At 43.9% G+C, this 15,432-nt stretch overlaps 1 protein-coding gene across 2 annotated transcripts in view; it reads left to right on the top strand.

Annotated features, from left to right (window-relative positions):
* The window catches only part of ASTN2 (astrotactin 2), a 1,019,535-nt gene that overhangs the window by 430,767 nt on the left and 573,336 nt on the right, over positions 1 to 15,432 (top strand). For both annotated transcript variants that reach the window (XM_018052685.1, XM_018052684.1), the window contains exon 7: positions 9,527 to 9,694. In XM_018052685.1, the coding sequence (XP_017908174.1) occupies positions 9,527 to 9,694 (168 nt within the window). The remainder of the gene's footprint in view (positions 1 to 9,526; positions 9,695 to 15,432) is intronic.

Below are 15,432 nucleotides of genomic sequence, written 5' to 3'. Positions count from 1 at the left end.
TAATAGAGAGAAGGAAACCTGTGATTGTATGACACCCAGAGAAAGAGGGTACAGAAGGGCGAGCTGAATACTTTGGGCTAAAACAGTTGCCTGAGCTTTGTTCGTGAAGACCATCTTTCAGCCATGCAGCTCTTCCCTCTTTGGCTCCCCGTTGTCCACCGTGACCAGAGCCTTCTTTTCAAATCTTCTCTCCATGGTTTTCAGAGGTCTGTGTCATGATGGGAGGTGTCATGAAAGGGATTTGCACTGCTGTCTGGCTCCCCAGGCAGTTCTGTCTGGTGACACCTCCTTCCGGGGTATTTTTAGTTCTCGTCTATAGCTTTCTATGTCTTTGGGGGCTGATGTGCCTCTGGCTCTCCCGACTCCACCACGGAGTGTCCCGAGCTCCCCGGCTCACCCCTGATCTATGCTGCACAATTACAGGAGCAGGCTTATAATCAGTGTAATTGAAGATCAGAGTTAATGAGGACCTCCATGCCCGTGCGGTCCCCTGAGCAATGCTGAGCTTCAAATGCGAGATAAGAAAACGATTGGGCTGAACTGAAAATCCATTTGGTTAATTAGATGATGTATATTCCTACAGCCAGGGGGAGAAAAATATGTATATATTTAAAAATAAGGAAACATGACATTTTGAAGTTGAGATTTTGGAAGAGATTCTTTTCAGAGTCATTGCTCTCTGAGGAAATTGATGTGAGCACGAAGAAGAATCTCAGAGCATCCAAACAGGGATATTTTTGTTCCTAAGTCAAGAAAATAAAGTAGGGGTCCATTGGAAAACTAAAGGTATATGAAACACCTGGAGAAGGGTGTTTTTATTCCTTTCCTATGGATTTATTCTCGAAGTACTGCTAGAATTTACCCGGGGAGAATTGCTTGCTCCTCTTTGACTTACGACTCTCTCTCTCTGTTCACCCACCCTCATTCTACACACACACACTCCAACACCAACACACACACACCTTCAGAACCTCCATTACACTGTAAGCACTCTGGTGACTATAGTTATATAAGGCATGGTCTTCAAGAAATTCACAGTCTAGATGGGAAGATAAGAAAAGGAGGATTGAAAAACATAGTTTGTCATAAGATTTGCCACCTTGAACTTCCTCCCTTCCTTCCTGGACAATAAGTTCTCATGGGCGGACACCATATTTTGCTCATCAAGAGCATAAGGATAGGAAATAACACTTAATAAGTGCTTTATTTGTTAAATGGACAAAGGAATGAGTGAATGAATCTTTGATAGCATATACAGCCGTTAGCTGAGTCAGCTACTTTGTAATTATTAAAGAGATTAAGAGGCATTGAGCCAGGTCTGAACACAAGGCTTCAGAAGCAAATCCTGCCGGGGTCCAGCCCCGGTGGATCCAGGGTACTGGAAAAAATTTATTTAATTACAGATATAGAGGGAGATTAGAAACAGATAGTGTAGTAGAAAAAGAGGCTGAATTCAGCTAGGAAAACGGGGAGCGAGAAAGAAATGACACGGGGGAATCAGTCTTTCCAGAAACTGATCTGATTTCTTTATTTTTCAGGTTTGTTTATATACCTTTTTGTTATACATAGGGATGAATACAGAGTCACGCGGGGGTCAGCAGACCTGACCCTTGTCACAATCAGGTGCTTCATATAAAATTATACAAAGGTCTTATGAGTTCAATCATCTTCTGGCCATGAGGTCTGCTGACATTTTATGGCCCTTTCTGATACTGGTCAGTTAACCAGAAAACTTATTTTTCCAGGGGTGATTTTTTCTTAAATCAGGCGCCACCCTCCAAATAAAGTTGCATTCTATAGGGTGAGGGTGTAGTGAGTTACAATCAAGAAAGGAATTTACTTAACCTAAGTTTTAACATGATTAATCTTAAAGGTTAATACTTATTTCTCCTATATGCTAGTTATATTCATTGTAAGGGCAGGAATATGGAGATTTAGCAGCAAATATTGGCTCAACAAATGTAAACCCTTCACCAATGTTTCCCCTTAAGATCTGTTTTGTCTTAAGATAGTGATAAAGTTACATTTTTGCATAGCAAGGACACAGTGATTTATAACAAAGTTCAGTGATCTATAACAAAAGAGAAGATTCATTAACTCAAAAAGTCTAGTATTGCTAACATCAAAAACTACTATATTTCCTTTTCTATATTCCAAATACATTGATTAATATATTCCCAGGTGCCTAAGGATATGGATGCCTGATGGCAATCATTGACTCATTGAAAAAAGCCCTATGCTAATACTCCAAACTCTCTGTGCTGTTTATGATTGAGAGGTTGTCACACAAGCTAGTCTGTCAGCAGAGAGGTTTGACCTGAGACATCCTTGTCACACCCACGGCAGGGAATTAGCAGTAATTATTGGCACGATAAATGAAGAAAAAAACCCTTCACCAATATAGTTCCTAATCAACCCACTAATACTATACTAATGATCTTCTAACTTCTCAAAAGAGTCTGTATTTAGAAAGTTTTAAAACATCCCGTGCCTCTCACAGTTGGGAGGCTGTAAACAATCACATGTGGCCGGACGGGCCTGATCAGGCAGGCCAGAGAACCTTCAGAGTTCGTAAGTTGAAACACTCTTGTCACGCCCAGGAATTTTTATTAACTGGAGCTGCAAGTTAACTCCTTCTCTGAGAGAAATGGTTATGGGGGAGAGCTCCCCGTAAAGTACTCTGGTTTTGGGGGTAGATGCTCGGGAATAGGGGGTTTCCTGAGGCTTGATCACGCCTTTGCGTATGCCAAGCTTCCTTCCTCATGACCTTTGTCGTGGGCGGAGTTCTCACGCTGGCCCCCAACAAAATTCCACCTCAACTTTCGTCTAGTTTGTTGATCTTTATTGCCGTCTTCAAAGTGTAGTCTTTAAGCTACACTTCGAATTCCTCTCCAATTCCTCTTTTACCTTTCCCTTATATCTACTTGACTTCCCTGGTGGCCCAGATGGTAAAGCGTCTCCCTACAATGCGAGAGACTCGGGTTCAGCTCCTGGGTTGCGAAGATCCTTTGGAGAAGAAAATGGCAACCCACTCCAGTACTCTTGCCTGGGAAATCCCATGGATGGAGGAGCATTGTAGGCTACAGTCCATGAGGTCACAAAGAGTCGGACACGACTGAGCGACTTCAATTTCACTTTACATCTACTTAATGAGATGGCTGGATGGCATCACTGACTCGGTGGACGTGAGTCTGAGTGAATTCCCGGAGTTGGTGATGGACAGGGAGGCCTGGCGTGCTGCAGTTCATGGGATCACAAAGAGTCGGACACGACTGGGTGACTTCACTTTCACTTTATATCTACTTAATGCTCATCACTTTCAGGCAGTTCTTACAGCACTCTTTCAGTGTTCAGTCACTAAGTCATGTCTGATTCTTGAAACTCCATGGACTACAGCATGCCAGGCTTCCCTGTCCTTCTCTGTCTCCCAGAGTTGGCTTAAAATCATGTCCATTAAGTCAGTGATGCCATCCAACCATCTTGTCCTCTGTTGTCCCTTTCTCGTCTTACCCTCAATCTGTCCCAAGATCAGGGTCTTCTCCAGTGGATCAGCTTTTTGCATCAGGTGGCCAAAGTATTAGAGATTCAGCTTCAGCACCAGTCTTTCCAATGCATGTTCAGGGTTGATTTCCTTTAGGGTTAACTGGTTTGATCTCCTTGCAGTCCAAGGAACTCTCACGGGTCTTCTCCAGCACCACAGTTCAAAACCATTAATTCTTCATCACTCAGCCTTCTTTATGGTCCAACTCTCACATCTATATATGACTACTGGAAAAACCATAGTTTTGACTAGATGGAACTTTGTCAGCAAAGTGATGTCTCTGCTTTTTAATACGCTGTCTAGGTTTGTCACAGCTTTGCTTCCAAGGAGTAGGTGTCTTTCCATTTCAGTCACTGTCTGTGGTGATTTTGAGCCCAAGAAAATAAAATCTACCTCTGTTTCCATTGTTTCCTCATTTACTTGCCATGAAGTGATGGGACCAGATCCCATGATCTTCGTTTTCTGAATGTTGAGTTTTAAGCCAACTTTTTCACTCTCCTGTTTCACCTTCATCAACAGGCTTTTTAGTTCCTCTTCACTTTCTGCCATAAGGCTGGTATCGTCTGCATATCTGAAGTTGTTGATATTTCTCTTGGCAAACTTGATTCTAGTTTATGATTCATCCAGCCTGACATTTCTCATGATGTACTCTGCATATAAGTTAAATAAGCAGGGTGACAATATACAGCCTTGATGTACTCCTTTTCCAATCGTGAACCAGGCCATTGTTCCATGTCCAGTTCTAACTGTTGCTTCTTGACCTGCATAGAGATTTTTCAGGAGGCAGGTAAGGTGGTCTGGTATTCCTATCTCTTTCAGAATTTTACACAGTTTGTTGTGATTCACACAGTCAAAGGCTTTAGTGTAGTCAGTGAAACAGATATAGATGTTTTTGTGGGAAATGAAAGTGATAGACACTCAGTCATGTCCAACTCTTTGCAACCCCATGGACTTTATAGTCCGTGGAATTATCCAGGCCAGAAAACTGGAGTGGGTAGCCTTTCCCTTCTCCAGGGATCAAACCCAGGTCTCCCACATTGGAGGCGGATTCTTTACCAGCTGAGCCACAAGGCAAGCCCGAGAATACTGAAGTAGGTAGCCTATCCCTTCTCCAATGGGTCTTTCTGACCCAGCAACCAACCTGGGGTCTCCTTGTGGAGGATGTATTTTGTCTACCTCCGCATACATGGGGCTTCCCTGGAGGCTCAGATGGTAAAGAATCCACCTGCAATGAAGGAGACCTGGATTTAATCCCTGGTTTGGGAAGATCCCCTGGAGAAAGGAATGGCTACCCACTCCAGTATTCTTGCTTGGAGAATCCCATGGATGGCAGAGCCTGGCAGGCTACAGTCCATGGGGTCGCACAGAGTCAGACACCACTGAGCCACCGAGCACCCACCGCATGCATTTGATCTCCCTTGTTATTCCGCAGTTTTCTTGCTGGAGTCCGTCTGTCTTTGAATCTTTATGTCTATTTCTTACTTGGAGCAGCTTAATGAATGTTGGGTGAATGAACATGGTTTACACCTTGATTAGACTTTTCAGTTCCTTTCTCTCGCTCTCTGTTGTGGCAGCTGGTGCATATCCTTGCCCCTTCGTCCTGAGTCCCTCTAGCGTCTCTGCTTTCATCATCTACAACAGAAGTTCAGTTCTCTGGGTGAACAAGAGCTCAGAAGCCGTGATGGCAGATTTTAAGTTTTGGTTTGGAATTAGGGAGACTCTGAAGGGCTAGTCTCACATTCTGACCCCGTGCGTGCGTGCACATGTGCATGCTAAGTCGCTTCATTCGTGTCCAACTCTGTACAACTCTATGGTCTGTAGCCCACCAGACTCCTCTGTCCATGGGATTCTCCAGGCAAGAATACTGGGGTGGGTTGCCATAGCCTCCTGCATGGGGTCTTCCCAACCCAGCGATCGAACCTGAGTCTCTTATGTCTCCTGCATCAGAAGGTGGGTTCTTTACCACTAGAGCCACCTGATAAGCCCCACAGGCTGAAAAAATAAATTAAGTTTTGGGATCAAGGCAGAAGCATATCTGCTTCCTAATTCCATCATAGAGTGAGCTACACTTTCCTCTAGTCAAGCATGGGACTTTAATTTCATTATTTCATTCAACAGATACTCACCAAACTCCTCGTATGTGACATATCTTTTACTGGGGGCTGGATTGATAAGGACTGATGAATGAATCATGATTTCTTTCCTGCAGGAAAGAAAGAGAAAGCAGAAGCCCTTCAACACAATAGGGACACCCTGAAGGGGGATGTACAGACTACCCAAAGAGGAGCAGAAGGACCAAGGAGGGCAACGCTGCCTGATACCCAACCACAGCCTCGATTCTCATAATCTGGAATAATGGGCATGTCCTAGCTTTAGATGCTGAAAAGCTTGGGTTAAGTTTCTACTTTGGCCACTTACTAGTTGTGCAAATTTGACTAAATCAGTCTCTCTCTCTGAACCTTATATTGTCTGTCTGTAAAAGGGGGCCATACTTATCCTGCCAGGCTCTTGTAAGGATTAAGTGAACGCTCATCCCAGGATCTGGACGCAATAGTATGTTCAAAGGATAGTAACTCCCTTCTGTCATTAAAACCAGCATATTATCTTTTTTAAAGACATTGAGGACAACTTACTTTTGGGTGAGTCACTTCCGAAGAGAATCATGTTTCTCATATTTGAAAAGATCTGTTAATCAGTATTGCCTTCAGAGCTTCCAAGATCAGAAGAAATTTAAATAGCAGTCAAAATAGCTCCGGCAAGTTGAGATTTCGCCATGTGCCAGGGACCTCACATACTGTAGAGGATGTTGTGCCATTGCTTCCAGATCTCTTATTAGAACACGGGCACTCGTTCCTCCAGCTGCCTGGAATGTTGACGGTTGAACACTCTGAGTCTTCCTTGGAGAAATGCCCTCCATTGAAAAGGACTCCTTCACCGGAACTTTGATCCCTGCCCCAGGGATGTCCCTGCCCCTATGATGGTTAGTGTTGAAGATACAAAGACCTACCACCTTTGTCTTGATGTGGATTTCCAGTCTAAAGGACCCTCTCTGCTCCAGGGCTTCCCGTGGCATCAGCTATAACTGCACACAATCTACCTTCTCCCTCTGCCCCATCCCACTTCGCTCATGTCCCTACAAAAGAGCATCCCCCCAAACCTCCTGCATCCCAGTGTCTAACTTTGAGCCTGATTGCTGGTGAACCTGACCCAAGACAAATGCATTGTGTCATTTAATCTTTATCTTTTTTTTTTTTTAACCCTGTGAAAGGAAAATCAATATCTACCTCTTTCTTAGGCTTTGACTAAGAATGTGTTTTCTTGTCCAGGCTCACAGAACCAGTAGGTAGACTGAAGATCTCAATACCTGTCTTGCCAGCTCTATTCCCTTCTTCCCTGTGCTGTGTCACTTTCCTAAACTAGTGGGATTAGCCAAACTCAGCCCTGGGACATAATTCAATATCCATCCCTCAGTCTTTAGTGAGAATAAATACAAGAATTATCCATTTAAACAGCATGACTGTGCTTTTCAAAAGAAAAATCTGTAGTTGATACTGACGTTCAGTGCCTTGCACATGGACCCATGTGACATGTTTCTGCTCGGGCTTAGTTCCAGAGGGGAAAATATGGCTTTGTAGATAGATTTGCATATCTTCCGTTGCCAGAAAATTTGAAATATGGAATCCAACAGACTCCTTCTTCTTCTTCTTCTTCTTTTTTTTTTTTTTTCTTTTTTCCTTTAGCTGCCAAGGATTTGAAGGCTAACTTCAAATGTGGTCATTCCCTTATCTCTGAGCCTGATGCTATCTAGTCCTTATGCTTTTCATACAGAGTCCTCTTCATCCTCACCAAAACCATATTGTCCACTGTGCTTTTATTTAGAAACTCATTCTATACGATGATATAAATCATACCGTGTGTGTGAGTTAGAGAAGATAACATTGCCTGCCATGCTTACATCCTTTTCAGAGAATCTTAGCTCCTCAGGGCAGCCAGGTAGTATCTGAAGTGGTCCTTGCTCTCTGCTCACTTCATTGGCCCACAGCTGGGTACCAGAGCCAAGATGAGCCTCACCATTGGTTAGCTGGCAGGGTCTGATGTGACCTGACAGGTTGCTGCCAAATCCTCAGGATGTCTATTAACTGAGTCCTTCTTTGGAAGATTTAAATTGCATTCATGAAAGATTTTTTTTTTTTTTCGCTTGATAGTGATATAGAGAGAAGGCAATGCAGGGAGAGAAGCTGAGTCATGCTAATTTTGAAACAATTTAAAATCTCCTCCTGCTGAGGTCTCTAGATCTGCCATAAATCTAGAGCCACTTTGTGGTTCTGTGTCCAGCTTTGTGAAGCCTGGTCTTATTTGAACTATTTCTGTCCCTCCTTCCCCCATGAAATTCCACTTTCACTGTATTGCCACATATATACTCTCGCTCTCTATGACTAATGTGCCATCACCTTCAATGGACTTCTGTCACATGACCCCAAAGAAGATATGTATGTAGCTCGTGTGTGTGGGCCTCCCAGGTGGTGCTAGTGATGAAGAAGCTGCTGCCAGGGCGGGAGATGCCAGAGACTTGCGTTCAGCCCCTGATTCGGGAAGATGCCCTGGAGGAGGAAATGGCGACCCACTCCAGTATTCTTGTCTGGAGAATCCCATGGACAGAGGAGCCTGGAGGGCTACAGTCCATAGGGTTCCAAAGAGTCGGACACAACTAAGCGACTTAGCATGCGCACACACATATGCGTGTGTATGTATGTGTGTTAATCCACATATGGCTGTATGTATATATGTGTCTGTGTATATGCATGTTAAAAAGGAGCAATTTTGGAGCCTAGATTGCCAAGTTAGAGTCTTTTGTTTGGCCTACGTAAGCTTTACAGAAAAAATTTCAACCATCATTTTCAAACTGGTGGATCACAGCAAAAGTCTGAGTTTTCTGCGTCTTCTGATGAAAATCTAGTGCCACTTACCTTTAGACCCATTTGACCAGAGCTGGCGGGAGCTGAGCTGCAGGTGCTCCATGTGAATAGAGCCCACAGCGCCCAGCTCACCCCAAGCTCCGCCTTTCCTTACTGTTTCCCAGCATGAAGGCATTTTCCATTGCATGGGTGCTGCTTTTTGTTTTGGAGGTGCTACAGACCTTTTGAATCATCCCTCTCTCTCTCTCACCCTCTTTCTCTATCCCTCATACAATAAAATAAAACAACCTAAGCCAGGGGGCCACCGTGCCATTTCCCTTACACTCAGCCTGTATTTCCCATGGATGTCATCTGCCTGCCCCCTGTGGGCTATTAGTGACCCGTTTCAAGGGGGATGCATGGGTGACAGAGACAAAAACTCTTTGTATTTTAAATTTTAATACAGTAAGTCCTCTCTATATGAACCTTCAAGTTGCAAACTTTCAAAGATGCGAACGTGTGTTCACATGTCCAGTCACGTAAGTTAGTTCACATGAATGTCGTCATCTGTAAAAGTTGAGTACCAAGGCTCACCCTGTTGGCCTTATGAACGTGCTCTGGGAACAGAACTTGTTTGTATGCAGGGAACTTAATGCACTCAATCATTCTTTCCTAGGACAAATCAGGCACTAGCTAAGCACTTTGTCCACGTTAATTTATTTCATTTTCACAACACCGGGGTGGGTTCTATTAGTATTCCCATTTACAGACGATGTGGCCAAGACCCAGAGGGAGTGAGTGGCTTCCCCAAAGACTAGGGCTGGTAATGGTGGATCCGGGATTTGAACTCAGGCCTCTCTCAGTCTTTAGGGCCTGTCAAGCACTCGGCAGGATTGTCTCTTGTGTCTGATTTGTCTGTCTCTGTCAGTCGCTCTGTGAAGGTGTGTAGATCTGAGACAACAGAGGACCTATGGTGAGGGGAGTGGCTCGTATGTACCTGTCTCCTTTCCTGCCCTGTACCTCAGCAGCAAGACACCTGAGTCTGAAAATCACGCAGAAAGTAGCTGTCTTTCTCTCTGTCCCCCTACAGGGAGCAGCTTTGTGGTGAGTGAAGGGAGCTACCTGGACATCTCCGACTGGTTAAACCCAGCCAAGCTGTCCCTGTATTACCAGATCAATGCCACCTCCCCGTGGGTAAGGGACCTCTGCGGACAGAGGACCACAGATGCCTGTGAGCAGCTCTGCGACCCAGAAACTGGTGAGCCATGGGCAGGGCTGGGGAGCGGAGAAGGTATGGGCCGCAGAGGGTCTGCACTGCTTCCGTCCAAAGAATCGTGGCTTCTGAGTGATTGACGAGGGGCTTTATGCAAAGTGTCCATCAGTCTCATTGGTGGTTAAACTATGTGCTGTCATTGGCTGACAGGGAAGCAGATTCTTGTAAAACCACAGTATATCAGAAAGGACCACAGAAAATGCCTAGTCCAATCTCAGCAAAGAAAAGAGTCTGAGTGTCACCAGACAGCCCTGAGCTCAGATCCTATCTACCTCTTCCTCGCTGGGTGTTCTTTATCATTTTTTCTTCTTTATTGAAATATAATTGGCACATAGAGTTGTATAGGTTTTAGGTGTAAAATGTGATGATTTAATCCATATATAGAGAGCAAAATGATTACCATCATAAGGTTCCTTAACACCTCTACCTGACATTCTTACCTTCTTTGTGTGTATATGGTGACAACATATAAGATCTACTCACTCAGGAGTTTTCAAGATACAGCAGTATTGTTCACTATTCTGTACACTAGATCCCCAGAACTATTTTTTTTTTTACCTTAAAAGGGGAAATGTTGGCCATCAGGTCCAAGCTAACTGGGCATTTCTTAGCAAGACACTTCCTCTCTCTGGATACTAGAACATGAAAACAGTATCTAACCCACAAGTCTGTTGTTGGGTTTAATGAGATACTGTATGCAGAGCTTCAAGTCGATGCCTTTATTCATTCTTTTGGCTGACACATTGAGTAGTTGGACAGGTTTCTAGGCACTGGGGACATAGCAGTGAACAAAAAATGTGGTCCACTGGAGAAGGGAATGACAAACCACTTTAGTATTCTTGCCTTGAAAACTCCATGAACAGTATGAAAAGTCAAAATGATACGATACTGAAAGAGGAACTCCCCAGGTCGGTAGGTGCCCAATATGCTATTGGAGATCAGTGGAGAAATAACTCCAGAAAGAAAGAAGGGATGGAGCCAAAGCAAAAACAACACCCAGTTGTGGATGTGACTGGTGATAGAAGCAAGGTCTGATGCTATAAAGAGCAGTATTGCATAGGAACCTGGAATGTCAGGTCCATGAATCAAGGCAAATTGGAAGTGGTCAAACAGGAGATGGCAAGAGTGAATGTTGACATTCTAGGAATCAACTAACTAAAATGGACTGGAATGGGTGAATTTAACTCAGATGACCATTATATCTACTACTGTGGGCAGGAATCCCTTAGAAGAAATGGAGTAGCCATCATGGTCAACAAAAGAGTCCGAAATGCAGTACTTGGATACAATCTCAAAAACGACAGAATGATCTCTGTTTGTTTCCAAGGCAAACCATTCAATACCACGGTAATCCAAGCCTATTCCCCAACCAGTAGTGCTGAAGAAGCTGAAGTTGAACAGTTCTATGAAGACCTACAAGACCTTTTAGAACTAACACCCCCAAAAGATGTCCTTTTCATTATAGGGGACTGGAATGCAAAAGTAGGAAGTCAAGAAACACCTGGAGTAATAGGCAAATTTGGCCTTGGAGTACGGAATGAAGCAGGGCAAAGGCTAATAGAGTTTTGCCAAGAGAACGCACTGGTCATAGCAAACACCCTCTTCCTACAACACAAGAGAAGACTCTACACATGGACATCACCAGATGGTCAATACCGAAATCAGATTGATTATATTCTTTGCAGCCAAAGATGGAAAAGCTCTATGCAGTCAGCAAAAACAAGATGGGGAGCTGTCTGTGGCTCAGATCATGAACTCCTTATTGCCAAATTCTGACTTAAATTGAAGAAAGTAGGGAAAACCACTAGACCATTCAGATATGACCTAAATCAAATCTGTTATGATTATACAGTAGAAGTGAGAAATAGATTATGGAGATCTGATAGAGTGCCTGATGAACTATGGATGGAGGTTCGTGACATTGTACAGGAGACAGGGATCAAGACCATCCCCATGGAAAAGAAATGCAAAAAAACAAAATGCCTGTCTCAGGAGGCCTTACAAATAGCTGTGAAAAGAAGAGAAGTGAAAAGCAAAGGAGAAAAGGAAAGATATTCCCACTTGAATGCAGAGTTCCAAAGAATAGCAAGGAGAGATAAGAAAGCCTTCCTCAGCAATCAATGCAAGGAAATAGTGGAAAACAACAGAATGGGAAAGACTAGAGATCTCTTCAAGAAAATTAGAGATGCCAAGGGAACATATCATGCAAAGATGGGCTCAATAAAGGACAGAAATGGTATGGACCTAACAGAAGCAGAAGATATTAAGAAGAGGTGGCAAGAATACACGGAAGAACTGTACAAAAAAGATCTTCATGACCCAGATAATGACAATGGTGTGATCACTCACCTAGAGCCAGACATCCTGGAATGTGAAATCAAGTGGGCCTTAGAAAGCATCACTATGAACAAAGCTAGTGGAGGTGATAGAATTCCAGTTGAACTATTTCAAATCCTGAAAGATGATGCTGTGAAAGTGCTGCACTCAATATGCCAGCAAATTTGGAAAACTCAGCAGTGGCCACAGGACTGGATAAGGCAGTTTTCATTCCAATCCCAAAGAAAGGCAATGCCAAAGAATGCTCAAACTACCACACAATCACACTCATCTCACATGCTAGTAAAGTAATGCTCAAAATTCTCCAAGCCAGGCTTCAGTAATACGTGAACCGTGAACTTCCAGATGTCCAAGCTTCTTTTAGAAAAGGCAGGGGAGTCAGAGATCAAATTGCCAACATCCAATAAACATCTATTTCTGCTTTATTGACTATGCCAAAGTCTTTAACTGTGTGGATCACAATAAACTGTGGAAAATTCTGAAAGAGATGGGAATACCAGACCACTTGACCTGCCTCTTGAGAAACCTATATGCAGGTCAGGAAGCAACAGTTAGAACTGGACATTGAACAACAGACTGGTTCCAAATAGGAAAAGGAGTACGTCTAGGCTGTATATTGTCACCCTGCTTTTTTAACTTCTATGCAGACTACATCATGAGAAACGCTGGGTAGGAAGAAGCACAAGCTGGAATCAAGATTGCCAGGATAAATATCAATAACCTCAGATATGCAGATGATACCACCCTTATGGCAGAAAGTGAAGAAGAGCTAAAAAGCCTCTTGATGAAAGTGAAGGTGGAGAGTGAAAAAGTTGGCTTAAAGCTCAACATTCAGAAAACGAAGATCATGGCATCTGGTCCCATCACTTCATGGCAAGTAGTTGGGGAAACAGTGGAAAATACTTTATTTTTGGGGGCTCCAAAGTCACTGCAGATGGTGACTGTAGCCATGAAATTAAAAGACACTTACTCCTTGGAAGGAAAGTTGTGACCAACCTAGATAGCATCTTCAAAAGCAGAGACATTACTTTGCCAATAAAGGTCTGTCAAGTGAAGGCTATGGTTTTTCCTGTGGTCATGTATGGATGTCAGAGTTGGACTGTGAAGAAAGCTGAGCACTGAAGAATTGATGCTTTTGAGCTGTGGTGTCAGAGAAGACTCTTGAGAGTCCCTTGGACTGCAAGGAGATCCACCCAGTCCATTCTGAAGGAGATCAGCCCTGGGATTTCTTTGAAAGGAATGATGCTAAAGCTGAAACTCCAGTACTTTGGCCACCTCATGCGAAGAGTTGACTTATTGGAAAAGACTCTGATGCTGGGAGGGATTGGGGGCAGGAGGAGAAGGGGATGACAGAGGATGAGATGGCTGGATGGCGTCACCGACTCAATGGACATGAGTTTGGGTAAACTCTGGGAGTTTGTGTTGGACAGGGAGGCCTGGCGTGCTATGATTCATGGGGTTGCAAAGAGTCAGACACGACTGAGTGACTGAAATGAACTGAATTACACTTATATTCTGCAGAGAGATTAAATCTGCATTGCCTGAGAAGGTAGCCACTAGCCATGTGGGGCTATTTAAGTTCATTAAAATTAAACATTTCCCCCATCGTGTAGCTGTGTTTCATATGCTCCGTAGCTATGTGGCTGCTGGTACCCTTGGAGATCGCGGAACAGTAGCATCATTGCAGAGCGTTCTGTTGGACTGGGCTGCAGTAGACAAATGGGGAAAGGTGGTTACTGCCAGAGGGTGAGAGGTGCCGGGGGAGGCACAGAGCGTGGGGGTGCCCCCTGGACCAGGCGTGGAGCTGTCACGACAGAGACAGTGGCCAAGGAAGCTTCTCCAAGGCGGTAACCTTTGCTAAGAACAGGCACTTTAAGACACCTTAAGCTGGTGATGGTAGAAGCCATGCTTCCCTCTGGGGGAAAGCATTCTAGGCTGACGGAATGCTCGGGCAGTGCCTCTGCAGCAGGCACTGGAGCATGCCATGGGCTCAGCACTCGCAGAAAGACCAGTGGCGTTGGGTGTGAGCGGGGAGAGGAGTTAGGAGGCAAACCTGAAAAGCAGAAGGCTGGTGGTGGGGAGAGGGCGTGCATGATGAGAGGAGGTTGCAGGGCCTTGTATAGGAGGATGAGGACTTTGGATGTTACTCTGAGTGAGGTGAAATCCGTTGGAGGATTCTGAGCACAGAAGCAGCTTGTTCTTGTAGGTCAAGTGCAGCTTGACCTACACGGTAACAGGACCACTGTGGCTGCCGTGTGGCAAATCAGCTTAGAGGGTATCAAGGGTGCTTTTTTTTTTTTTTTATTGTACTTAAAAAAAATTATTTGTTTATTTGGATACACCGGATCTTAGTTGTAGCACTTGGGATATTCAGTCTTCTCTCATCCCCATCTGTCAGGTTGTGCCATATCTCTGTAGTTCAGATAGATTTTGTGGTCACAGTCTGCGTTCTTTCCTTGCGCTTCCTATACTTCTAAATTGTGTATATAATACATATATGTGTATTATGTATATATATACACACATATATAATGTTTTATTTGGGGACATTAATGTTCAGTCTTTGTGTTGTAAGGTTTTATGAGTTTTGACAAACTGTCCTTTTGTAGCTATTTATTATCTATTTATTTGGCCACACCAGATCTTAGTTGCAGCATGTGATAGTTCTCTGACCAGGGATCGAACCTGGCTGCCTGCATTGGGAGTGTGGAGTCTTAGCCACTGGACCACCAGGAAATTCCCAAGGCTACAGGTTATTGATGTCAGAAAACCAGAACACCTGGATTCAAACCCTGTTTCTATCACTTACCACATATCTTTGGCAAGTCATTTCAGCCTCTATAAATTTAATGTCCTCGTCTGTAAAATTGGGATAATGATGCGGTACCTGCCTTGTGGGGCTATGATTGAGCTAATTTGTATAAAAGAGCTTCTCAAGTCAACTTTCACTCCTCTTCCCTCCTTCCAAACTCAGATGCTATAAAGTGATGTGCGAAGAGCTTCACCAGTACTTTTCACTGAGGGTGGACCATTAATAGTGGAGGGAGGAAACCATATAAAACCCCAACATGTAGAAATAAGGTGACCCTCTGAAAAGTATGGTGAAAAATCCACTTCTAAACCTTATGGTGACATGTTGTGCTAGTCAAGAGCTTTTTCCACAAGGAGAAGGCTGGTGATAACCACAGGTACTCCTTGGCCTTCTAGCGTATCTAAGGCACCTGCAGTCATGTGAAGATGTTAGCCCACTTGTTCCTCTTGTGACAATGGCCTTGATGTGTCTACAGGGAGAATGCATCCCAGGTAAAACATGAAAAATAAGCATTGGGATCCAAAAGTCTTATTCAAAGAATAGGTTCTTAGCTGGAGGTAGAAATGTGTGAGTC

The sequence above is a fragment of the Capra hircus genome, chromosome 8 (genome assembly GCF_001704415.2).
Source record: "Capra hircus breed San Clemente chromosome 8, ASM170441v1, whole genome shotgun sequence".
Lineage (NCBI taxonomy): Eukaryota > Metazoa > Chordata > Mammalia > Artiodactyla > Bovidae > Capra > Capra hircus.
The sequence above is the reverse complement of the archived record's forward strand: the minus strand, read 5'-3'. Positions and strand labels throughout refer to the sequence as shown.